At 37.1% G+C, this 25,478-nt stretch overlaps 5 protein-coding genes across 6 annotated transcripts; 3 read left to right on the top strand and 2 right to left on the bottom strand.

Annotated features, from left to right (window-relative positions):
- Window positions 1-180: 180 nt before the first annotated feature.
- Window positions 181-2,848, top strand: LOC114519120. 2 transcript variants are annotated; one of them, XM_028539191.1, is made up of 6 exons: window positions 181-260; window positions 481-563; window positions 933-1,107; window positions 1,628-1,788; window positions 1,890-1,946; window positions 2,683-2,848. In XM_028539191.1, exons 2-5 carry the CDS (start codon window positions 495-497, stop codon window positions 1,941-1,943), a joined length of 459 nt encoding a protein of 152 aa, XP_028394992.1. In that variant the 5' UTR covers window positions 181-260; window positions 481-494; the 3' UTR covers window positions 1,944-1,946; window positions 2,683-2,848. The 2 variants fall into 2 exon arrangements, with proteins under 2 accessions (XP_028394992.1, XP_028394991.1); XM_028539190.1 differs by having other exon boundaries at window positions 2,678-2,848.
- A 1,883-nt stretch (window positions 2,849-4,731) lies between these two features.
- On the top strand, window positions 4,732-6,997 carry LOC114518931. Its single transcript, XM_028538966.1, has 5 exons — window positions 4,732-5,095; window positions 5,268-5,430; window positions 5,941-6,101; window positions 6,439-6,498; window positions 6,817-6,997. The coding sequence occupies exons 1-5, from the start codon at window positions 5,021-5,023 to the stop codon at window positions 6,835-6,837; spliced, it is 480 nt and encodes a 159-aa protein (XP_028394767.1). The 5' UTR covers window positions 4,732-5,020; the 3' UTR covers window positions 6,838-6,997.
- Window positions 6,998-7,732: 735 nt separating this feature from the next.
- LOC114518930 (serine O-succinyltransferase-like) lies at window positions 7,733-17,665 on the bottom strand. The gene is made up of 13 exons (XM_028538965.1): window positions 17,357-17,665; window positions 15,599-15,821; window positions 15,302-15,414; window positions 14,798-14,831; window positions 14,521-14,607; window positions 14,253-14,332; window positions 13,890-14,039; window positions 13,515-13,656; window positions 10,616-10,669; window positions 9,631-9,708; window positions 9,161-9,236; window positions 8,602-8,693; window positions 7,733-7,819 (listed from the first exon to the last, which is right to left on the bottom strand). Exons 1-13 carry the CDS (start codon window positions 17,554-17,556, stop codon window positions 7,769-7,771), a joined length of 1,380 nt encoding a protein of 459 aa, XP_028394766.1. The 5' UTR covers window positions 17,557-17,665; the 3' UTR covers window positions 7,733-7,768.
- Window positions 11,064-13,365, top strand: LOC114518932. Its single transcript, XM_028538968.1, has 6 exons — window positions 11,064-11,244; window positions 11,447-11,534; window positions 11,652-11,809; window positions 12,347-12,507; window positions 12,839-12,895; window positions 13,156-13,365. Exons 2-6 carry the CDS (start codon window positions 11,473-11,475, stop codon window positions 13,174-13,176), a joined length of 459 nt encoding a protein of 152 aa, XP_028394769.1. The 5' UTR covers window positions 11,064-11,244; window positions 11,447-11,472; the 3' UTR covers window positions 13,177-13,365.
- A 702-nt stretch (window positions 17,666-18,367) lies between the features above and the next one.
- On the bottom strand, window positions 18,368-23,996 carry LOC114518912. Its single transcript, XM_028538946.1, has 10 exons — window positions 23,769-23,996; window positions 23,425-23,496; window positions 22,775-22,990; window positions 22,483-22,597; window positions 22,213-22,400; window positions 21,788-22,057; window positions 21,256-21,531; window positions 20,726-20,995; window positions 20,098-20,370; window positions 18,368-19,818 (listed from the first exon to the last, which is right to left on the bottom strand). Exons 1-10 carry the CDS (start codon window positions 23,893-23,895, stop codon window positions 18,671-18,673), a joined length of 2,955 nt encoding a protein of 984 aa, XP_028394747.1. The 5' UTR covers window positions 23,896-23,996; the 3' UTR covers window positions 18,368-18,670.
- Window positions 23,997-25,478: the final 1,482 nt, after the last annotated feature.

The raw sequence follows: 25,478 nt of genomic DNA, 5'->3' as shown, positions 1-25,478 counted from the left end.
CCTGCCCGTCAAGTGATATTCAGAAATTGCATCAATGCAAACAAGCAAAAAGGAACGTTAACTTCTATCAATTAGTGATGAAAAAGCTTGTAAACACGTGGGAGGTCAGTCAGAATTAAGTGCATGCATTCGATTTTCAAGCTATTTCTGGCGGTCTGTAATAAATTTGAACGCCCTACCGAGGCAACAGTCATATATGTCTCAAGCCTCTGTGCAGAGTAATACAGTTTAACTTCAAATTCCATTCGTTTTGCGTACAGGTATTTTGTTTTAACACTGGTCGTTTATTCACGATAATTCTTAATAGAACCGGATAAAAGAAATATTGTGTTGCAAAATAATTTCCAGGTCGTACAGAAAACATAGAAGTCGCCTAATTTAAAAGCTGTTAGGCTAAAAAACTGTTCGACCTTTTTAGAAATACTGTTTTCATAATCAACAGCATTTTATTGACTTTTCGTTTTTCATCGATCTTTACAGCTGAAGTCGCTATCATGTACTCTAAAAGCGTTTTTGTACTCAGTTTGGTAGTATTGATGTTCTTTTCCACGATGAACGCCGAGGTAAGCAAAGACATACGTCACTTGCAAAAAAAAGTCAAATGGTATATACTGCCTATTTAACGAGCTCTACTTAACGAGATATTCAAAAAACAGCTTCTCAGTCACAGCTCACACCATTTATATATAGATCAGTAACTTTTTAAATGATGTGATGGATATAGATTTTCCATGAAATTGATTGAAAATGATTATTTATATCAGTCAAATTGCATGCTTTTATGGCCTTGTAAAATCTATGGTATTGTGAAATCATATAAAAATACAAAAGACCAAATGCGCGGTCTTCCGACTTCCGAAGTTGATTTTGTTGGTATGTAAAACATGCAGCTTATGAGACTGAATATATAATAATATTGCTTAATAATAAAGCTCAGTGACAGTGGACAAGAATCAGATCATTCAGATGTCGAGCTCAAACAATGCAATGAAAAGAATTACGGTCGACGTAAATTGGTTAAAGACAAAGAAGGCAAGGAAAACTCGGTCATTTGTTCCAAACAAAATGGCGTGTATTTGTGGAAGAAGGAAACAATGGAAACTGAAAGTATGATTTTCCGTTCTGATTTTAGTATCCTATAGCTGTATGACCTGTGAATGATGCATTTAAGGACGAGTAAACGAGGGGACTGGAACGTATAAAGACATTTTATTGTGATTCAGAAAAATCAGTGATTGTATTAACGCAGACGTTTAAAATTGAGAAGTTTTCCAACGATTGTTTCATTTTATCATTCGTATCATATAAATTTTTATACTATCACAATAACGGTAGAGTTTCTTAATGTATGCAGAGTCCTCAATATTCCAGACTGTGAAAACAGTAAACAATTTAATAAAAATTGTCGCCTTTATTTATTTATTGGACCAATTTTTTATCGGTTTAAAACAACTAAAAACAATTCTGGTTATAAAACAACCAATTTTTCAGTTGCTTTTACCAAATAAAATTGATTAAAAAAAGGAATTTGAGACAACATTTGTTGAATGCTTTAACAATTTTTTGAAGAGATTTTACAAGAAAAGTATTTAGATTTTATAATAGAAATCATATTGTTCAACAATAGTTCATGATGAGAATGAAATTACGGATGACATCATGTTGAAGCGTGAGGCAGCCGCTGAATTCTTTGAACGTTTTCGTCGTGGTTTGAATCATGAATGTTACGCTGAGTGTTGTTCCTGGGAGGAAGTTCGTGAACATTACGAACACGACATGAGAGCTGCAGTACGTATACCTGAGATTTTAAAATTCAGGCCCAGCATGGTATTTTATAGTTATAGCCTTCAATAAACATTAAAAACCTATTCAAACTTGTAATATTGTAGGAAAGATATTGGCGAACTTACAGGAGATGGAAGATCCGTTATCACCGTTGTTAAAACGTAAGATTCACGATAATTGGCATAATAATATACGAGACGTCTATATTATCTTATATTCTCTAGGGCGTAGCGAATGAGATAGGATTATGGGGCGGGTGTAGGTGCGGTGGTGGTTATGTGATATTGACCTATTTTTATAATGAAAAACGGCCTAAACTTTTCAATCCGCGTACGGAGACTACGTTTTGAATAAAATTTAAATATAGCTATAACATTACTCCCTTTTCACAAAGGTATACTCTGCGACTTTTAATAATTTCGATAAAGCCTTATCCCGGCAATATATTTAAATAGTTGGTAATAGCGCATAGGCGAGCGAATGTTCTGACCCTCCAGATCTATAGAAACAGCCTATTTTGAGTGACGAAATTTTTCTGACCAATAACAAAGCAATTTAACCAACTCTTTATCCCTTCCAGGTTTCATGAATTAACTGCATGAACCCTATTTTCAGAACGGGCAGCTCCGATGATTTTATTACAAGGAAAAGTTGGGGGAATTGATATCGGGCTTTCATTGACACTTTTTCTGGGCAAATCGGTCTTTACAAAACTAGGGAAAACTGGACTTTTCTCTCTAAGTTAGGGGGCGACATATTCAAATTGCCACATTGGGGTTGCCTAATGAAATGCCTTTTTACTATCACACTACAACTTCATCATTTTTGGACAACAGGCCATACATAAAATGTTTATTAAAATAATGCGTTTGTCCTAACTATTCCCGTTTAGAAAAGTTGGTCTTTGGGAAACTGAAGTAAAAGATAAAAAGAAACATTGGGAAATCGACAAGACATGGCCTTATTATTGACGTTATCTAAAAAAATCAATGTAGAGTAATTCTTAAGTGTGCATGGTAGTTTTATCATGATATATGATTAAATAAACGTAATTTTTTTGCAAGTTTCATTAGTACACTTTCATTTCAGACAAGAAAGACTTATTATAGGTGAACGAATATACATTGCTACAGTGGTTTGGGAGATTGGATCACAGTTAAATTATTAGACTGCATTTAAATTATCTGAATGCGATAATTTCTATCATGTCACATTTTTGGATAGTACGTTCCTTATGGCATGTAATTTTTTGCACCATTTCAGCAGATTACTGAGCTGAATATTAGCTAAATCGTCAATATCGAGGCGAAGTACTTGTGGGCATACCTTAAAAGATTATTGCTCACTGGTGCATACACAATCATTTTACTTGTCAGTTGACATCGTTACTTATATCGACAAGGTCACATCTATAACACTGAAGATAAAAAAAACAAAAAGGCGACAATCGATCAACTTTAGCATTCCTGAAAGGCACTTTTATTTTTTCTGTTGACCTTTCTATTAGCACTTGCAAAAAATAATTTGAATATCATTCAGAGTTAAAAGGTAGTGATTACATGTTTAGCAAATCCTAAATACGCGAATTTAATCACTGAAAGGTTCGGGTTAGAGTTAGATTTAGGATTAGGGTTAACCCTAATCAACTATAATCCTAATCTAAGCCCTAATGCTAACCTAATCTTGATCTTACTAAACTGACATGTAATTATTACCTTGTAAAATTGATGATATTCTTGCAAGTGTATGCAAAAGTATATTTACAGGAAAATACTTCGTTGATTGAAACGTGCAACAAATTCTGTATATAAATCCCTAATAAAAAAAAGCATTATGCATGGTCTATGGAAGTCTTAGTCACGGGGTGTTCAAAGTTTGACATACGGCAGATGTAGGATTGATCAACTTTATGCTCGGTGGTTAGTTACCACAGACTGAGTCTTCAGGAGCTGACTACATTTCATCAGCACGTGGGAATACGGTGAATCTGGATAATATCCTATTTGGATTACTGATACTATAGTCTCGCGTCTATATAGCCTATACTGTAAATCGTGGTGATACTTTAATGCTCAGTAATTGAGGAGGCTATGTGAAACACTACGGTTGACATTGACTGTGCCAAGATACAAAACAACGCTGAAGTAGGGTATTTTTTCGACATCCTTTCAATGAAGGTGCGATCTTCACTTAAGTTAAATCTATAACTTTGCAACTGCACCAAGTATGTCGACGTGTCTTTCACTTTAGAGAACAGTGTCTTGTACTTGTATAATATAATACTTGTATAATACATCTATATTTTCTCACTGATAACATGCATGTTAGCTGGTATATTAACAAGAGGTTGATCAAGGGTAGCTTTAGAAAGATTTACATGCTTTATCAAGACATTTAATCACTAGTTTATGGATTAAACAATTTAATGAACTTGTATGTCATAATAACGTAGTCCTCATGCAAGTGGGAATTCTATAGAAGATTGTATTTATTTTGCAAATGTAACAAAGAACCTTTATTATATTTGATACGTATATATAAAACACGATTCACAGAAACATTTCGGTATCCGTTATATGTAGACCTATGTATAGCAATATATTTGTTTTTTAACAATTTCCCGACAACTGATTTCTGAAGTTCTGAGATTATGTCAAAGTAGTGAAACCTTATGAAAAACATAAACATTTATATTCTAATTTTCTAATCCTCATAGAACGGAATTACAGAAACGCACCGAACAAAAAGAACAGAACGAAACACTACCGTCTAAAAACTCTATATGTAATCGGCTATTGCTTGCTCAACACCCGGCAACTTTGAACCCATTGCTGTATAGGCTGTGTTACCTCAGTCTGAGGCTCAGAATAAAGTGCCGAAAACAATTTAGTATTCTGCAAGTATTCTGCTGAAGCCAGTTAACTATTTCCGGTGGTCAAATATCATGCACAACAATAGATCAACAATCATATCTCCGGTTTTCGTGCACGGAGAGTACTATACCGTTTTTGGAACTCTGCTTTATACGTTGATTTTGTCAGTACATAGATTTTGTTCAACAATCATTGCTTATTTACATCTTGTGTGGCTTCGTATTAACGTTCATGCAGGTTATATATGCATGTGCTTGACTAATCCAATAGAACAGACAATCAGAAGTCAACATCAATTTCAACATCAACAACAAATTTTAATTCAACTTTATCTCTTCGAATAATTTTCGACAGTCGCCACTATGTATTCAGCCGACGTTCTGATATTCAGTTTGGTGGCATGGATATCTTTTCCCTCGATAGACACCAATGACAAGGTAAGCACTTGCAAGGTCAAGGAAGACTAGGCTATCGGTTCGTTATACGAGATATATAGTTATAGTTTACACTCAGCTAAATTTAACATTATACTATATAAATAGATATTGGATAAGGATGGACTTAAAGCGAACAAACTTTTTGTATTAACACTACGGCTTTCTTATAAAGCTCGGTAGATTGGAATTAAACGTCGACCTTAAACCATGCACTGAAGAAAATTACGGTCGACGTGAGTTGGTTAAGGACAAGAATGGCAAGGAAAATTATTTCATTTGTTCCAAGTACAATCATGGTGATTATGCATGGAAAAAGAAACTGATGGATGTTGAAAGTAAGATTTAAACAAGTTTTGTTTATTACGTATTTACCTACGCGATGGGGTGCATTCACATTATTTATACTTTCTTTTCATTAATAAAGTTGCTTAACAATTTCAAATTGCTATAAGTAGTATTCAAGACGCAAAACTGTTGGTGTATACATAATGAGTTCTATCGATCGAACGAACTTTTTCGTCTGATCTCTTCTAAATTGTGAAAATCCTACCTATTTTCCCTTCAAGTAAATTATTTGCTTCTAAAAACTGAAGATTCGTGTCGCGTTGGCGAATCACTCCCACCCAGTGTATGTGGGCCTTGCAAGGGGTCCACCAAATCCTCGTTCACAGGTTTTTCGCGTCTGCTTTTGGCACATGCGGTACGCGAAAAACCTGGGAAAGAGGATGGTGTCCACCAGTGAAAATTGTTTTGTGGGGCGTGTCCCATTTGCAATGAGTAGAGAATTGAATAATACCTATAATTTATAAAAGTGCATGTATATGAAAGTTAGATTTTATTACTAGATGATAATGAGAATGATATTATGGATGACATCATGTTGAAGCGTGAAGAGGCCGCTGATTTCTTTGAACGTGATCGTCGTGGTTTGTCACATGAATGTTATGCTGAGTGTTGTTCCTGGGAGGAAGTTCGTGAACATTACGATCACGACATGAGAGCTGCAGTACGTACTCTAGAGCTCCAGTTTCACACGCTGTATTGTAATCCTTGTACATAAGTACTTACATGCCTTAAAACATTGTGATATGCCGGAGATGAAATATTCACCATTATCTGCAGAATGTCTCAAAAAACAAAACAGCGCTAACAGGCTTTTTACAGAATAATATATACAGAATTTATTTTAAGGCAGGTTATGAACAGGCCTATATAGAATTTTAGGAGTTATAGAGTCCCCAGTTGTATTTTAATGTACTTGTAAAAATGAAGGATTCAGAAGAGTTCAACATTTTGCTTTTTGCCTAATATGTAACGTATTCAACTGCTATGTTTTCATTTAGAAATTGTATTGGGAAAGATACCTCTATTGGAAGAGATATGTTAACACCCGTTGTAGACGCGTAAGGACTAAAATATTTGTTATTTTGAGATATCTTATATACATATGGCCTGGTTATGATCGCCGACCTCCAAAAGCAGTACCAATCACAACCATCTATTTGAGATTATGTTATTATTGAGAGTGTGTATAATTCCCCTCGAAATTAAGACCCTTTAAACCTCTATTATTGAAAATGTTTAATTTCAACTTGCAATTGCGTGAACAATATAGAATTGCCCATGCACTTATTTAACGCCCGGCTTTAGTTCTGACTTCGCCTGAAGTTCATTTAAAGATAATAGAATATATATAGTCTTATTTGTGTGCCCCTATATAGAAAGGTAGTTGGTCGTGGTGAACCAAAAAGGAATGGAAGAAAACGTAAGAAGAAATGGAAATAATTGATGGAAAAGTAATAAAATTATGTGAACAATATATAGTATCATCAGGTTAACCTATATATAATCAATAATAACCCTTATAGCTTATGCTTAATTTAGCTACCCATACACATGGCGAGTGCGTATATATAACTCGTCGGAAGACGGGACCACTATTTCGAGACTCGACAATTAAAATAATCCTTGATTACGAAAGGGATAGCATGCTGAGAAAGTTATTTTACAGATTACAGAATTCATGAAAAGGGAAATTGTCCTAGAAAATGATTCGAACGACGTTCTTGACAGACAGACAGACATAAAGGAGGTTTTTCTTTTTTTCTGTTTTCACGTCATTGGGTGTCGTTCTTTTATTTTTAATTAACTGACTATGTAATAACTAATCATACCGCATATATTTTAAAGCAAAATCTTGAGGTATATGTTTTCAGTTAAAGTTGTTCCGGTATCCTGTGGGATATATAAAATATGTGTCCATATATAAAATTATTTATATATATATATACCTCCTGGTGGATCAAACTGGATTTAATGTTCAAAGGGTCTTAATTTCGAGTGGAATTATACACACTTCAAATTCAAGCCAGGAACAGTTGATGGAAAAATGAGTCAACTATCGGTTGATATTGGGTATTTTCCTCCTGTGAACACGGAACGCGCAAACCGGTGGAAATTTAATCCATTTTTACCGCGTGAACACCAGAACCGGATGAATTCGAGCACGGTTCCAAATTCGTCTGGTCTCGTGTAAACGTAGCCTAAGTAGTACGGGGTTTTGTTTGGGTTTTGTTCGCATAGAGGTCAACTCGCTTTGCTCAGGCGCATGCGTTTGCGATAAGTAGAAAGGGCCTTTAATGTCTTGCGCTTTTATGGTGTTGGTATTTATCATCATGATTTGGACTTCTTTCCCACGAATGTTAAATCTGTTTCAAGGTGACCCTTATAAAGAAGGAGATATAAGGATAATGTAATATAGTAATGATATATAAGATATATATATAGGCATATAGTTACACAGTTTCATAGTTACGCACAGCTAATAATATTTGCTTGCAATAGAGCACTGCATTTTTTCATTTACTTGGTTACTTGATAAGTAACATTTGTATAAGAGATAAAATAATTCTCGGGGTGGATTTTATTCATTGTTGATCTCGGTTCATCTCGGGATGTATCGATTGAAAAAAAAGTAAAAAAAGGCGTAGATTGGAAACATCCTTTATTCGAAAAGGCCCAAAGAGTAGCTATAATGTTAAACTAAGTCGAATGCCCATGGTTATGAACTCATGGTGGTGCGTGTGTTTTTTTATGTGTATAATTGGTAGTATTTAACCTCTTTTTAACCTAAGTCCGCAATAATGCTTCGTGAACGTAGGAACTGGGCCCTCACGATACTTATATAGTACTAATAAAGAGGGTCAATTTCAGCACAGTTGTTTAGAAGCCGAAAACCCGATGTAGGTAATTCTGTGCAGGAATAAAACCGGATGACCTGGTGAAGACCCCTCAAAATACTGGGCCCTGTTGTATAAAAGACTAATCAACTTTTAACTGTAGTTGAGGACAGAATTTGTCAATCAGAGTCGTGTATTTCTGAGTTAACTAGGATTTAACTATGCAAAACGTAGTGAAAGAGTTTTATACAACTGGTCCCTGGAGGTACGAAACCAAAAGTTTGAAGGATGGTCAAATCTCAACTTTACTGAATTATGCATGCTCACCTTGATTGCGGCTGCAACTGCATTGACATCCAGAAGAAACGTATCATGACCAAATATGGAGGGTAATTCGTAATAAGTCACTGAATGATTCCCTTAAATAACACAAGAAAACTTCAATTCAGGTCGCGACGAAGGCACCGGCTCAGGTTTTACACCACCTCCTAAGAATCGGGGACCCATTGTATTATTTTCCGATAGACAAAGGATCTTCCGCACCAGTGACCTCAGACAAAAGGAATCCCAGATTCTTAGGACAAGTGTGAACCAGGCTTTAACGAGATTTAGATTTGACTTTAACTACCACAACCTTTGGTTTTCCTACTGGGGCTGGATTGGTTTGTCTGAGTTCTGAGTTCTTGCATTTGATTGGTTAGTTCATATTTTTTTAATGGCAGAGGAAGTCGGAATCAAACTCCGATCCTTGGTAATGATAAACAGGTTTTCAGGTTGGTTGATTATAACAAGAAAACTCGGGAAGACGTTTGTTCGTAACAACGTCGAAACTCGAGACAGGCTAGGTAAGGTAAGGGGCTCTAATGTTGTTAGGGTCTATTTTTACCTGATTCTTTCAATAGTACTTCCAGTTCTCTTTGTTGTTGCACTGGAAAAAGCAGATCTGATTGGACGCCCATAATCTTGGACAAAATACGTCGTCAAGTTAGTATTTTTCATGAAAAGTTGATACTGATTTTTATGATTCCGGGTTTATTTATCGTGACCACGTGATGTTTTCGAATACGAAAAATAGTTCACTAGCGAAATATTTAAATATTTTCTTTAGAATTTTAACAGCATAAATAAATTAGTTCAACATGATCATTGCTCTCAATTCAAAAGAAAATATGCAAATATTTCGCTAGCGAACTATTTCTCTTTAAGTGGAAATCCACCCTAATATAGTTTTTTTTCGACACGAAATTTTTTTTTAAGATCCCTTTTCGATCCTGAATTACCTATTCACACTCTTGGTCCCCTCGAAAAGTGTTCATGATTTCTATACATTTGAATGAACAAAAATATTAGTCTTACCAGAGAAGGACATTTTATCCTGGACACTCCTTCAATGATAGAACTACAACCGTCTCCCAAGTCAAAAAGATCCATAGCCTAAGAAAGAATATGCAAACATTTGATACCTTGTGTGAAAGGCGAAGTGCTTTGTTTTTGAGCACGTTTCTAGATTTCAAAAAAACGAATATATGCATGTGAATGATGTGAACATCAGGGTTGCCAGGTGGTCTGGGAACAAAAGAGCCAAATGATATGTAAAAAGTAGTCAAATCCGGCCAAAAGAAGCCAAACTCGGAATTTGGAGTGTGGACTGGGGATAATGCCTTTAAAACATCAAAAAACATCATTACTTTCACTTCACACTTTGATGCAAGAACGTATATAACTGAGTGTAATTTGTCCTTTGACGATGGACCGTAAAAAAGACTGCTTAGGCCTGGTGAGAGGGAAAACATTTCGAAGTTCCCAATATTTATTTACTTCCGGGACTTGAAAGACCGGAAAACATACGGAAGAGTTACAAATACGCCTAAAAAGTCGTATATTTTCACACTTGATAAAAAGAAGCCAAAAAGAGCCAAAAAATAGAAAGAAGCCAAATGCAATTTTTGGTAGCCAAATGAAGTCAAAAGAAGCCAAAATCGAGAAATTTGGCTCCAAAAGAGCCAAACTGGCAACCCTGGTGAACATATACCTAGGGAGAAAGTTTGTCGAATAGTAGTATATTTCTTTTCAGATTAGTAAGGCTAACTAGCCTGCAATCAAGACTAGAGCTAGTTGCTTTAATTTCAAATTTTGTCTCGTGCCTTATATAATTCTATTATAACAAGGCAGCCATCTTTGATTGCGAAATCCTGGCATTATGTTAATTAATATCCTGAATTTCTGGTAATGTCGTATTTTAACAGCATCTCTATTGTGAAAGTTGATATCATGATTGTCTAGACAATATGATTGAATTTCCTAAATTATGCATACGAGTTCCTAAACTGTAATACATTACCTTGGAGATATACAACATGGAATTTGGATCATATTTCAAGCAAAAGCTTTCACCCTGAAAAATTAAGTTTAGTATATTTCAGAGTTGATTTGCCGGTTGTAAACTGGTGATCCTATATCAGCCTATATTAGTATGTATGCATGGGTTCGTCAAGATATCTTTAATAAACCCTAAGCCAAAGTTGTATAGCAATATGGCATCTAGTTCATACGGATGAAACTATAGCTGAACTAACTTCATTTAAATCGGCTGAAAATATCGAATCAGAAACTCGAATCAGGTTGAGTGGTTGACCGAAACTTGAAATTAAGGATCCAAAATTTAAAACTAAAGTATGTTAACGGCCACCGTTATTAAATTAACTGACAGACAGACAAACTCGATTTGTTTGCATTCCTATCTTCCCGTGTATTATTTGTCGGCAGCTGTGCATAGGAAGTCAATTAATTTCTCAAACGGTAGTATTTTGCTGAAACTAGGTTAAACTGTTTCCTAGCCGTTTAAATAGATAAATTTGCAAATCACGTACGCACATATAGGAACCGGTTTATCACAACTCAAGATCTCATTAAAAGTATACTGGAGTAATCGGAGAGTCTACCAAGCTATTAGCTATACGTTTAAAACAGGTATATTTTTTAAATATCGGTGGTCAATGACAATGGCGATCGGTTATTAACGATATACATTTATTCAATAAATATAAATTAAATTCATTCATTTATTTGCGGTAATGTGCTTGGTCAACTAATATAAGCATTTTCTCTGAGAATTAAGCCGCTTTCAAAACCGTTAATTCACTATTTTACATTTCTGTATTTCTTTTCACAGCTTTTCCTAAGACGCTATCATGTATCATGCAAACGCTCTCGTATTCAGTATTTTTTCATGGATATTCTTTTCCTCGATATATGTCCAGGTAAGCAAGGACAGGAAGAGTCTTGAGTTATAGTGGATGGATAAACTGTTTTGAATTTTTTTGTGAGTTTGTTTGGTAGATCAGTCCTACCCATGCTTTAAAGTCTTATCAATACAGATCAGTGCCAGTGGAGTGCGATCGAATGAAACAAAATGATCTTGAACAATGCAATGAAGAGAATTTTGGTCGACGCAAATTGGTTAAAGAAAAGGATGGCAAAGAATGGTTCTTTATTTGTTTTAAACACAATGGAAACTATACATGGAAGAAAGAACGTATGTTTCTTGTTTTGATAGTGCCACGTAATATAGCAATACCACTTAGGGCCCGTCGACACGTATCATGATATTTTTAAAAACGGAAGTTATCTTATCCGTTCTGGCCTTGCGTCCAGACGTAACCGGCAACCGAAAACGGAGGTTTTCAAAAACGCTCTCCAGAGTGGAGTTTTTCGAAAACGCCGGTTTCGTGTTTACGTGTGGACGGGCGAAAACGGAGGTTTTCGAATTCGATTGCACATTCTGTGCACATTGAATGTGCATAATGAATTAGAGAAAGTATATCACGTAGCTGATGCGATAACTGATGTACATTTGAAAGTTTTGGCCTAAAACTACCGAGTCTTCAAGTTAAAATGGTAATTACCTATTATTAACCCTGATTCCAACCTCAATTCTAACCTTGGTCTCAATCCCAACATAACACTGACGGAAATAACCCAAAACATTGATTTTGAAAGCATGACGCACTTTTAAGATCTCACGATAAAAGTTATTGTTGTCAATTCCCACAATTTCATTTCATTCCAATAGTTGATAATGAAAATGAGGTGATGGATGACATCTTGCTAAAGCAGGAAGCAGCTTCTGAATTCTTCAAACGTGGTCGTCGTAGTGTGTACGAAGAATGCTATAGTGAATGTTGTCGTTACGAGGAAGTTTGTGAAAATTTCAAATCTAACAAAAAAGCTGCAGTGCGTTTTCAAGATTTTAATAATCTTAGCTGCTCGTTATATGCTGTATTTTGTGCCTTGAATAGCAAAAAAAGATGCTGTAAACTAGAGTTTCTGTTTCTGTTTCTTAAATTGTCTCAAATCAACTTTGAATGGCAATGTTAATGCATACAATCCCCGTACACGGATAGAAAAGTTTATAATTCATAATAAAGGTTGCCCAGTATCACATTACGTCTCGGATGCTGACTCGTCAACCCCCATTTTTCTGGGTTATATGGCTAAACGTTTTTAAGCAATTCAATTCATTCGCTGCATGTTTTACGATTCTTTCATATTTGATATGTTTTAGATGAAATACTGGACAAATTTCAGAAAATGGGTCGAGAAGAATAATTATTGTAGACGCGTAAGGATTCCATTATTTTACATCATAATATGTTACAATATGTGGTTACATTCTAAACTTATGATAAATGAGCAACTGGAACGTCATGGGTTTGTAAATGAAGGCCCTAATGTGACTAACGTTGTGACTAACGTGAGGTTCATGAACCTCATCTGTTGAGCAATTCTATTTGAGATAATCGTAAATATGATTTCAGCAGTCACATGGGTAGAATTGTTAAAGATACAACAATTTATGGTTTTGACTTATTACATTTACAGAAAAGTGGTTGGTCATGGTGAACTAAAGACATAGCATGAAAATAAGAATAAACGAAAAACTGGAATTTCTGGACAGATCTCATAAGGCTGAATGTAACTGAAAGTAGAGTGATGTATATATAGTGCGATGTAGTTATGAGAATTGTTCAAAATTAAAATGACGGTTGTTCGAAACATAATCCACTTAACGCGTTTGTTTATAAATCTTACGTTAAACCGGCTTTGGAAAATGCCGCAGTCAAGGACATTCTGAGTACTTTACGCTACGATGACGCTACGACATTATGTTGTGGGCTGTATAGTCAACATGCAACTAACAGTGATTTACACGAACAGCCAACAACTTTTCATTAACTTACTTGGTGATCAAGATAACCTTCAATCATAAATTCGGCACCCAAACAAGGGTTTGTTTGGCCTTCACGCGGCTTCTCAATTTTTCTCCGGCCAAATCTTGTTTCCCATTCTTGACCACTTCGATAACTCGCTGTCGCAATAGATCTGGCATATTAAAATGTTTCGTTATTTTTAATTACAGATTATTTCATTGTAGCTATATATAGTTAGTCTGATGTTGATTTTGGGATAAGGTGAATATGTCAAGAAATCTTTCCCGTCTTGTTTAAACGTGTATTTTATAGGTTTCAAGATGTTACTGACTTTTGGGACTTTCCACGTTTTTTTATTTTTTGTTTATATAATTTTTAACGTGATATATACATTCATAGCGTTACCTGGCGTTTTTCATTCCTAAGAAAGGAAACGGCCCATCATAATAGAATCCATTATTCCAGTTTGGATCACTCATTAGTACCTGACGTTGGATGTATCTCTGAGCTATGGACGAAGGGTGTGACTGCGCACACGATGATATGGATACAACTCTACAAAAAAGCAGAAAAATACGAGAAAATCAGTTTTAATTTATCTGTAATGTGCAAATGTTACCGATGCAATATGTTAAATTTTTTGCAAGAGATTTTCTATTATATTTCGAATAATTTCGAATAATACGCGAATACTCGGTATACAATGGACAATGAAACCAAAGAAAAGTAAAACTGAAAACCATTGAACCATTTCAAAATTCAACTAACCGTTTCACTCTGTTTGGAAACATTGCTGCTGCAAGTAGCGAGGACATTCCACCCAAAGACGAACCAACACTGCCATGAATCTAAAATCATTGTTACAGAGTTTGTAGTAGCTACTGTGCAAACGTTTTAGCTAGGGCATGAATTCTAGATTTCAGAAACTACATTTAATATTCCGGATTTAAAACTGCCAGTTACCTGATCTCGAAACTATATAAATTTGGATTATTCGGATTAATTGATTAAATTAATTGATGTATGTCCACATTACCGTATTAATTCCGAGATAATCTAGCAATAGAAATTGAGATGTTATTATATCTTGGACGCGAACGCATGGGAACGTTGTACCGTAATGCTAAAATAAAAGGAAAACATTATTTGGGTAGGAGATTGACGTCTGAATTGAGTGCAAGGCCCGTTTTATTGGCAGAGGCTAATGAAGATTTTTTCTTGATTTATCGTGATGTGTAATTGCAATATAATTGAAGGAACTGTGATAGACAAACCTATATTTCCTTAATCAAAGCTTTCTACGCCATTCTTACCTTTCCAGTTAAAGGGTTAATGGAAGAGGGGCCACTAAAATGCAAGCAGAAAGTTCTCAAGTTATTGAAATGGCAAAAAGTATAATATATGTATTTGGTAAAAAAGGTGATAGTGCGTTTGTTTTACGTCTCCAGTGAGTCACGACTATAACATCTCATCGAATGTGGTATGACAACTGAAAATATTGACCTCTTCACTTTCGATTCGATGCGAGGGCCTAGTTCGTACCAAATCTCTTTTGAGGGACTCTCCTTATGGGAAGGTTCTCCGGTCAAACTTTGTACCCTTTCGTTGAGATTTCTGTCTATTATAGGCTGTCCTTACGCTACATTTGATGAGACGTTTTTTGAAGACGCTGCCACGCTGCACCAATAACAGTGTGCTTACGTTTTTAGTCTACCAAGTTTGAGCAAGTTCAGGAAGGTCTCAATAGATTAAGTTTCAGCTATGCTCTGTGTCAACGGAATATAGCTGATGAGCAGCTCATACATTATGATACTTGCCTTGATCCATAACACCCACCAATGACGTTCACACAAATCACGAAAAATTTATCCGTATCCAATGCACACCCATGTCCGATAAATCTCTCCCACCAACCAGGATTTGGGTTTTCCTGGATGGATGGATAGAGAGAGAGAGAGTTGAATAGATTAGGTTTCCTTCTGAAATAAGTCTAATAAGACTATTGCCAATTTCTAAGGAATTCTTAAGAGTATCTAAATGGAAATTTGCGATGTTTATTAATGCACTTTTTCACTGGAAAGATAAAAATTTTGGTTTGAAACATCTTCAAGTACCTGATGACTTCTAGCATGTGACGAAGGCGAAAGGCCAGTAAAGAGCAATATAACATTATCTTTTCCCTTGTTCAGCTCTCCCCACGTTTCATAAGCCAATACTAGTTCTGGTATTTCACCACCTCCAAAAAATTTAAATGCTTCTTTCGAATGGAAGATTTGATAACCAGAGTTGACTTTGTCGTACATTGGTTCGGGTCCTCCATCGTCTAGATTTCCCAATCTATATGGCAAAGCCTTTATTACAAACAATTACATCCAGGGGCCGGTTGTATCAAACCCGTTTAGCTTAAACGGTGGATAAGTCAAAACTAAATAACACTCTTACATCTCTTTTGAATGAGTCAACTTGAATATTACACACTGAATATGTAATTGTAAACAGTATCTTTGTATTAAGGTTTAAAACATTTAGTTCGGTTGTTGAATAAAACGATAGACCTGCTTTCTATTTTGAACTTAACCACCGTTTAAGTGGCTCCCTAGAGTTTCGTAAAAATTCTAGATAGCAGGTTTGTTGTACCCAATTAATATTAAACACCAATATTGTGGACTTAAATCCTAGTTTACAATATTGGTGCTTAATTCTACATCATCATCAAACCTGCACTTAAACAATTTCTCAAAACCCTAGGGAGCCACCTTAAAAACGGGCTTATACAACCGGCCCCGGAACAATAGGAACTCCGTAAAAGGAAAGCATTATGAAAAGAAATAGTTTCTACTTTTTGACTAAATAATATTGTTATAAACGGGAAATGGATGCTACTAGTGTTTAGTGTATGATGAGTGCCGCCAAAATATGATTTTTAATATTATTAGTATTTCATAGATATGTATCTGCGCTTGCGCAGACCCAAGACCCCTGTAGATCTGTCAACATGCGTAGAAATTGGAGAAGTGAGAAGTTTCGAGTTTTTCCAAGAGTTAAAAGCGGTAAGGTAAAGCAAAAGTGGTACTTGATGTGGATTACGTCATCGTTACAAGTCTCTTTTTTCGAGTGTCACTATGTGTATTAGTATACAACACCTGAGCGTTTTATAACTTTCAATTGCGTTTTTAAATCGATGCGTCTTGCCGTCTTTGGTAAACTATGAATGTGCTAAGAGCTAAGGCTATTTGAGTGCTTTTGTAGGACGGAAGGACTAAGCACGTCAAAATGTTGGCAAAATTAAAAAAAATGGAGGTCATGACGTCGTGTCATGAGGGGATGATGAGGCTATAGTCATGAGGCTACAGACATGAGGCAACAGTGTGAACTTTGAACTTATTATGCAATAAACGATCACGTTGACTGCATGTGATTCTTCATTTCTCGAAAGAAAGATAGACCATTGCTACGTTCTGAGAATTGCCTTCGTAGCGCTCGTTTGTGCAACTGTAAAAACGCGGACAGTCGAGATCATGCACTTATTTACACATGTTTTCGAAATTGTTACTGTGAATTTGTATTGTAGTCATTTGAATCAGTGCCAAGCTGCCAACTTAAACTCTTACTGATGGTGTTAGACGTAGTTTCTCCCGTGCATTGCTTTCAAAGCTCAATCGTCAAAGTAAAAATAAAATAATGGAGGAGTATAAACATCAAAGAAATTGACGAGCTAGCTTCTAGTGTAGGTCAACAGCTGTGGCAGCAGAAAGGGCACCGAGTGCCACCTTCGACCCGGCACTCTTGACGGTGCATTTTATGTAATTATGTCTATGCTCTAAATTTAAACTAACTATATTACTATAGAATACAACCAATTATATTCTTACCCATTCGAAGATGATTTTCTGCGATTAATCTGTTGGATTTGCCCTAATTCATTAATCTCTAATGTATAGGTTCGTTTAAAAACCTCCGTCAACCGAGGTAATGTCGCTGAATAGTTCTGGCTATGCTTGAGATGCCCCTTGAGACAACCGATGAATGACCGCGTGAGACTAGAAGATTTTAGATTGCGGAACGCTGCCATACTGTGAAACACTTTGCATACCAAAATAAACAAACCTTCTCCAAAGCCTTTATCCTCGTAGATAAAACGTAAATAAAGCCTTGGATAGTTTACCTGTTTATGGTAATCATCGTCGAGTGTTAGACTTTACAGCCAATAAAATTCGTCTACTTGTTCATGCAGGTCAAAGTTCGATGATCGCTAAGTCGATTAACGTACAAGCAATCGTACAAGCACGATGGAATGACATCGTCAGTGATCTAAAAAAACAGGGTGCGCCCCCCTGCGGTGGAAATATGGAGTGAGCAAAAACATTAACTAGAAATTTCTCAGGGAGTGCACTTTGTTCTTACTTACGTGGGGGAGGGGAGAGTTATGTGAGGATCTAAATCAGTGATTACTAAGACATACATCCCTATAATTTGCGTAGAATCCTCTGCAATTAGCATACATGACCTGTGCAAATTTTTATACATTTAATAATATATTGAAAAGAAATTGCGGTGTTGAAAAGTGTGAAATATCAGCAATTCGACATCTAATTCATAGGGGTTAAATTTTCTGTCAAGGGCGACGAAACTAGGATTAGCAGGGGCGGAGTCCTTCTTGCCTTGCACGCGAGGGATGCCCTTCAATTTAACGGATTGTATGTCAGCAATTCATTAATAAACCTGCCTCAGACATTACTGGGAATTCAGCTAACGGCAACGAGCTCGAAGAATATCCCCCCATCGTCACGAGGTTGCCCCATGGTCAGGCCGAAAACCTCCAGAATGTTAATCATCTAACAAAAAAATACGACCAGACGAAGTTAAATTACGATCCTCTTTGCCAGCCCTCGTATCGTCCAGGCCTCCCTTTCCTTTGTCTTTTAAGAATAATGATTTCTTTTTCAAGAATGAAAAAGTTTCTTGGGAAATTCAATTTACACAGCTGGCATATCAGTACCACGCTAAAAAGTTCAAGATATTTTCAGTCTGTTTTCGTATCTCGAGAATCTTTTCACTAAAACTGATTCTTTTTACTCACGTAGATTTAATTGATTTTATAAACTATTTTAGATCCTAGAGTACCGACATTATTTTAATTTAGTTGTGCTCTACACATCATATGACCTAAAAAAACTGAAATTTGGTTACTTTTTTACAATTTCCGTATTTTCACAGGTACAAACTTTCCTACAAGTTCGTTTTACTTGGCGGGTACACACATTACGACACCAGCATTTCTGGTCGTTTGAATATTCTTGATATGGGGGCCAATTTGAACAACAATATGATGGACAACTTGGGGAGCATGTGTGAGAACATATTGATGGACACGTAGGTGGTGGTGAACTAGGAATAACTGGTTGGGATGAGTGAAAAATTACAGGCGGAGATTTGGGTAAATTATTTATAACGGTTGGTGGGGGTGAGTGGACGATAATATGAGGTTGCAGGGGAGGGTCATGGACTATTATAACCTTTGGAAGTTTACATGGGTATAAATTTCCTGAACTAAGACATGGGCCCGGGTCTTTTTTGGTTTCACTATGGGGTACAAACGCATTTACTTGAGTTACACCTGGGGATCCTGGCGGTCCAGGTGGACCTGGATGTCCCGGTCGTCCAGCAGGTCCCTGTGGTCCTTGTTGTCCAGGTATTCCGGGAGGTCCCGGAAGACCAGGAGGCCCGGGGGGACCATAACTCGTACATACAGGCATCGCAAGAAATCTGAACGGCGAGGAGTTCAAATATTCATATTTGCGTGAAGTTCCGTTGCTGTTTGAAGGACTACTTGCCAACTCTTTTGGTATGTCAGACCTTTGTGTAACTGACGTTGCATCTCTTGGATTATCATTCAAGTTTAATGGGTCAAAAACAGGATATGAATCTTTGTCAGAGAGAGATTTATGTTTGTTTAAAATCGGCTCATTTTTGTCGGGATTCAAAATTTCGTCTCTACATAATGGGCTGGTACACCTTGGGTCCTTGCAGGAACAGAGGGACACCATGATACCTGCATGACTTGACTGCATTGTAGTTACCTGGTGTGACACTGTTTCCTTTTCTTTGTGTGTTATATTTGCAATAGACCCTTTGGGACCAGGCTTTCCAGGTGGACCTGGCGCTCCAGCTATGCCAGGCGGTCCTCGTATTCCAATCTGTCCCATCATGCCTGGAGGGCCCGGACGGCCGGGTGGACCTGGTGGCCCGGGACAGAGTATCTTCATTTTCTTGGGTCTCTCTGTAGGTCTTGTTGGAGGTTGTGTAGTCATGGGTGGCGGCGTTGTTGTTATCGCTGGAAAATCGTTTATATTATTTAGTTTCGTTTATTATGTTTACTACTTTGAGGTGGTCGAAAAACTGAAACAAGGTATTAAGGCTAGTTAGTACTTTGAGTTTTTGATACCAAGAAATGCTTTGACCCACGGAAAGAGACCTGACGAACCTCGACATACATTCAACAGTTCCCTACTGGAAAGTTATCTGAGTTTTTACCGGGTAAACACGGGTAAATTTGACCAATTGCAAGTGACAAATACATCAGTTTGCCCTAATCAAGAAACAAATCCCATACCTTGATAAACGCATGCTATTTCGATTTCCACGGTGTTGTTACAAGATATTTGTGGTGATGCTGAGAAATACCTCCTTCCATTCAGAAAGCATTGTCTCTCAGTAAATTCAGGATCGGAAGCATTGAATATGACAGGAGTGAATTTCAGTCCCTGGAATTTCATGGTTAGAACAAAACGAGGCTCTGTGATTCTGTACGGAGTTGGTTTGACTGAACTTTGGATGAGGATTCTTGTGTGCGCGTGATTTACAAACAACAGCGAAATACATGTGTCTATAAAAATAGAGTTAAACCAGTTACATCGTGTTCATATCCATGTCTTTTTCCAAACTAAGTCCCTTATATCAACTAGTATAAGGGTGGATGATAGGTAAAGGTGGACGAAGTTTAACAACAAAGAACAGAGCGAGTAGAGCCTAGGTACAGGACTCATGACATTACAAAAGCAAGGGCACATCATGTGCTAGTTCCTTATGCAGGTACAGCTTGCATGCCACATTACAAGGAGTTTTTAATATTGGTAACGTGTCAAACTGAGGTCTGCAGACCTACCACCCATATGCACCCTTCCTTCGCACCTTAACATCCACGTTATGCACTAGCTGCTAGTGCTCACGTCAGCACTCACCTTTGGGCTTTTTTGTAACATTTTTTGGTACTTCTTTGACTGGAACATATTTAGGCTGTGTACAGTTATCCACAGGTTCGATATAATATGAACAGTTTCGCACATACTTGACACTTTCATCATCAAATAACATTCTCATTTCATAACGACGATGTCCTACCGAGCCTCCAATACAGAAGCCCCATCCCCAGTGATCAGCGGCCGAAAGCGTGAAAAATGAGGTTCGTGGTGCACTCACTCTATGGCGTTCTGTAAAACTGGACTCGTAACCTGGTTTTTAAAAAATTGCACGGTTTCTCAAATTTGACCAACATAAAAAGGATTACTCTGAAACAATAACCATGTCCCAGCTGTATTAAAATTAAGTCGTCTGTTTTCTGCAAGCACCTTGCAGCGTTTCTATACCATGTTCTTTCTATATGGCACACCATATAGACTTTTAACAAGCTTTTAAATCGAACTGTGCCCTTTATAATACTAAGAACCACTCCATGAGCTAATTTAATTAGACTTCAATGATTCAAACTTACCATAATGAGAGCTACCATTGTATTTTGCTACAATAAACTTGTAGTCCTTCTGCATTAAGTAGTAACCATCACTGTTTAGAAGCTCAAAGGAAACCGTTTGACTTTCGTTATAGTTCGAATCCTTTGGTAAATTACCAGGGGAATGTGGAAGCCAACAAGATGGAGTCTCTCCTAATATCACTTGATCACCATGTACTGTGATTGCGAGATTTTTCTTGTAGTCTTTTTGAACAGCCGGAACGCTCATAGAATAAAAACGAATTGCTCCTTTGTGACCTGTTGAAAAAAAATCAGTTCTAAGACTTTGTTGAATTTGATTGACTGCTAGGATAAGGTTTAAATACGAGTTGCAAATCTGGTACTTGTTTGAAGACTTGATTTCGAGAGGAGTATTTCACAATGGAATATTTATTCAGAAAACGAAATCACGAAATTGCGGGATTCGAATACGGTATAACCCCCCCCCCCCGCGCCTTTTAAGGCAAATCGACAACAGGATAAATGATAGAGATGACAACAAAAATATCCATACCAGTAGCTGACACTCCTTGCATTGACGCAGGATGAACTCTTATATTCATTTTTTCAACAACTTCAGTTATATTCACTTCTTCAATGTAGCGCGCTTTCGGTTTCTTGCCATTTCCTACAGGTAATTCAGTAATCTTCAATGCTTCTTTAACCGCCTTTTCTGCCGCCTTTTTTGCCTCCTCCGCCGCCTTTTTTTTCGCCTTTCTAAGCACGTCTTGTCCAGCCTTGATACCGGCAGCTACGCCAGCGTTAAGCGGATCTGTTGCTTTGCCTGTTATAAATAAAGATGGATGCAGCCGAGGTAACAAGGAATCACTAATCAGTAGATTACAGTGAACTGGTAGATTATATGATAGCGCTGGTGGTTATATAAGTATAGTAATTCAGTATATAGTAATTAAGGATCCACCCTTTGGACTGACTTACTACCATCTTTCGACGATTTGTAATAGAAATAAAGATATTCTTCGCTAATGGGTCCAATGAACTGTCCATTTTCCATTTGAACTGCAACTTGGAGGACGTCGTTACCAAAGAGTTCTTTGTGAACAGCTTCCATATAGTAATATTCACCCTTCAGCATTGGAATCGGAGGAGATCGTTGACTGTCGTATCTAAAAGCAAAATGATCGAAGGGATATAATTGAAAGAAAGAAAAATATAAAACAAATGTGAAATAAAATAAAATAAACTTACTTAAACCATTCTCCAAGTGTCTTGGAGTATTCGTAGTTGGTAATTTCACAAACTAATCTTTTGTTTTCTGGTTTATCATCAGTACTGATATACAATTTTCCATCATTATTACTGGCTGTAAAACGTAAGAAAAAGTAAAAGAAATATCTCCTTTATAAAATTCAAGATTTCCGACTAAGAAATTTTGATGTCAAATTTTAATTTCAGAAATTTGCTAAAAGAAAATCTACGAGTTATGTTAGACAGATTCGACAATTCTGACATGAACTGACTGATCGTATTTCATACTTACAAATATAGAAAACATAATATCCCGTTTTCGGAGGTGAAAACCACGCGAACAATCTTGAACCGTAACTCTCGCCAATGTTAGGAGGCTCAGCAAATCTGTGAGTCAGTACCCGCAAGTCTGGAGTCTTTGGAAATTTGAAGTTTCTTTCTAATGATTTGATACTATATCCTTCCACGTTGAACCAGATCTCCAAGTTAACTCCACGTGCTCCTATGGCTATGTAAATTCAGGTATAAATAGATTTTGATTGGTAAATGGTAACAGTAGAAGCAAGATCTGAGCCGGCTGAACCCAGACCGGACATTGACGTGAGAAAGCAAATTCAAGGATGTCTATGATATCCCCTTGGGGCCTGTTTTAATGGAGCGAGTTATACCGGCTAGGCGAGGTAAAAAGCGCATCACATCAAAGGCTTAACCTGATTAGTTTCATTATATGCAGTCTTCACCTCCCTTAGCCGGGATAACTCGTTCCATGTAAACAGGCCTTTAGACTATGCTGCCCTGTCTTGCCCCATAATAGCAACTTTTAACTCGCGTGAAGGTACAGGTTTATACTCCGTATCAGGACACCAATAAATGTTTTGTGAAGAAAAATACAGCAGACAGAAAACGTTCATTCACAAAAGTGAGAAAATCCTTACGACTAACCTCTCTTTCTTCTTTCAAAGTCTTTATCTTCAAAAGATTCAAATGAATTTTGACTACCAGTCTTTCCCAATCCTACGAAGAAATATTTTATCTGTTAATCTTAAAATGGGTTAGATTACATGATACCATTGGGCTGCATCGACATCATGACTGCATGAGCTCTGGGTGCTACAATTTCCGAAGAGAGAACATCAGATCTGTGCTTGAGGAAACTTGGAGCGATAATCATATAGCCATGCACGACTTGATAAAAAACTAATGCATGGTCTTTAATTACACGTCCAGTGTATTCAATTCTATGAAGTTGAAACGTAACTAAATTTGTCAACCGCGTAACATCTTACTTTTATTTTTCATGAACATCCATGACCGGTTGAATTTAGCGGCTAATTGTGGACCGGTTGGAGCCATATTGGCCGTCCAAATTGCCAAGAAGCCATAGAGCAATAATGCCAACGAACATTTACACATAATTTTGAATCACACATGTCCGTCACCCCATTGCAAAAAATATCTTGAGATTTCTCCTCTTTATATTAAGATATAAATTATAATTCATTTTTGAACCAGAAAGTTCTACATTTTAAGACATTGTTTGAAAGAAGCTTTGATCAAAACAAACTCATAAACAAAGAATCGGCTCAGATGAGACTTTTCTGTTTCAAAAACATCCCAAAGGCACCTGTTGGTAAATATAAATAAGTGAATATGGGCTCTTCGGCCAGAGTTTTCACAACTTATTTACATATGCATGCTGTCCTCATAGGGGGATGGCAATGACAAAAAAGAGAAACGAAGAACTTCTGAAAAGAATGCACGAAATATTCTGCCGAATATGCGGAAAATGGCGTGTTCGACCATGGTCGAGTCTACCCGAAAACAGCGTATTCGACCTTGGTCCAGTCCGCCGAAAAATGGCGTATTCATGCAACCATGGTCGAGTCTACCCGAAAACGGCGTATTTGACCATGGTCCAGTCCGCCGAAGAATGGCGTATTCGACCATGGTCGCGTCCGCCGGAAAACGGCGTATTCGACCATGGCCGAGTGACTCGAGTCCGCCGGAAAATGGCGTATTCGACCATGGTCGAGGCAGCCGGAAAACGGCTTATTCAACCATGGTCGAGTCTACCCGAAAACGGAGTATTCGACTATGGTCGAGTCCGCCGAAAAATGGCGTATTGGACCATGGTCGAGTGCACCGGAAAAAACGGCGTATCTGACACGACCCGTCGCGCCTCCTCCACCCAAATTAAACAATGGTATTGCCTGTGATAATGGCACTACACTCTTCCTTCCAACATGGGTGGAAGTTCAACCAAACGACGCTGGAAATCAGTTCTTTTTTAACTATATATCTTGGGACAGAGACTGGGAAAGGACTTGAAATCCATTTCTGCGCCTGAGGTGCGAAATGATTGCTCATGATTCCAGTCAAGTTGATTTACTTGACTTGTTCCTTAAACGCACTGAACAACACAAATATATCCAGTTTATTATATCAGATCAGTGATACATATTAACTTTAAATGGTGCAAATCGGCACTTTCTGAATTAGCTCGAGTACATTCATTAAACTCTTGTTCTGATTTGATCACTGAGTGAAACCTTACTAATATCCGAAACAGTATTAACTCTACAGTCACTAGTGGTCGTAACCCAGTAAGAGTTGCCACTTTAGCTGTGAATTTTGTATCGAGCACCTGCTTATGTTTAATTTGCTATAAAAGTCACGCTAATGGAGAACTCTCCGATAAGGACAATGCCCCCGTCACCACCTTTTTTCAGGAGCATGTCCCAAACTTGAAAATTCGTACTTTCTTTCCACGTCATTTTCCACATTTGCAAGGCATTTTTGTATTGTCAAAGAGTGAAATGAAAAATAAAACGTAATCCATAAAACATATAAAATGAGAGAAATCAACTTGTCAATAGAAATTTAAACTGCATGCACCTATAGTTGTTGGAAACGATTTAATTCGGAACAGCGTTTAAACTCGTACGGTTTTGCATCCTATGCAAACTTTCGTATGTGATTAACGGTCACTATATTTA

The sequence above is a fragment of the Dendronephthya gigantea genome, unplaced genomic scaffold (genome assembly GCF_004324835.1).
Source record: "Dendronephthya gigantea isolate DGI-Jeju-01 unplaced genomic scaffold, DenGig_1.0 000012F, whole genome shotgun sequence".
Lineage (NCBI taxonomy): Eukaryota > Metazoa > Cnidaria > Anthozoa > Malacalcyonacea > Nephtheidae > Dendronephthya > Dendronephthya gigantea.
This window is presented reverse-complemented; position numbering and strand designations above follow the sequence as displayed.

Coding starts and splice junctions, on each gene's coding strand:
- LOC114519120 (XM_028539191.1), top strand. CDS start 495: ATGTACTCTAAAAGCGTTTTTGTACTCAGTTTGGTAGTATTGATGTTC. Junction 1,108..1,627: donor GGAAACAATGGAAACTGAAA/GTATGATTTTCC, acceptor GTTCAACAATAG/TTCATGATGAGAATGAAATT. Junction 1,789..1,889: donor AACACGACATGAGAGCTGCA/GTACGTATACCT, acceptor GTAATATTGTAG/GAAAGATATTGGCGAACTTA.
- LOC114518931 (XM_028538966.1), top strand. CDS start 5,021: ATGTATTCAGCCGACGTTCTGATATTCAGTTTGGTGGCATGGATATCT. Junction 5,431..5,940: donor GAAACTGATGGATGTTGAAA/GTAAGATTTAAA, acceptor TTTTATTACTAG/ATGATAATGAGAATGATATT. Junction 6,102..6,438: donor ATCACGACATGAGAGCTGCA/GTACGTACTCTA, acceptor GTTTTCATTTAG/AAATTGTATTGGGAAAGATA.
- LOC114518932 (XM_028538968.1), top strand. CDS start 11,473: ATGCAAACGCTCTCGTATTCAGTATTTTTTCATGGATATTCTTTTCCT. Junction 11,535..11,651: donor TTTCCTCGATATATGTCCAG/GTAAGCAAGGAC, acceptor TTATCAATACAG/ATCAGTGCCAGTGGAGTGCG. Junction 11,810..12,346: donor CTATACATGGAAGAAAGAAC/GTATGTTTCTTG, acceptor TCATTCCAATAG/TTGATAATGAAAATGAGGTG.
- LOC114518930 (XM_028538965.1), bottom strand. CDS start 17,556: ATGGCAGCGTTCCGCAATCTAAAATCTTCTAGTCTCACGCGGTCATTC. Junction 14,608..14,797: donor TTAACCCTTTAACTGGAAAG/GTAAGAATGGCG, acceptor CTTTTATTTTAG/CATTACGGTACAACGTTCCC. Junction 10,670..13,514: donor AAGGTTATCTTGATCACCAA/GTAAGTTAATGA, acceptor TTAATTTTTCAG/GGTGAAAGCTTTTGCTTGAA.
- LOC114518912 (XM_028538946.1), bottom strand. CDS start 23,895: ATGTGTAAATGTTCGTTGGCATTATTGCTCTATGGCTTCTTGGCAATT. Junction 22,401..22,482: donor ACACTTGGAGAATGGTTTAA/GTAAGTTTATTT, acceptor TTTTGCTTTTAG/ATACGACAGTCAACGATCTC. Junction 19,819..20,097: donor AATAGCATGCGTTTATCAAG/GTATGGGATTTG, acceptor ACGATTTTCCAG/CGATAACAACAACGCCGCCA.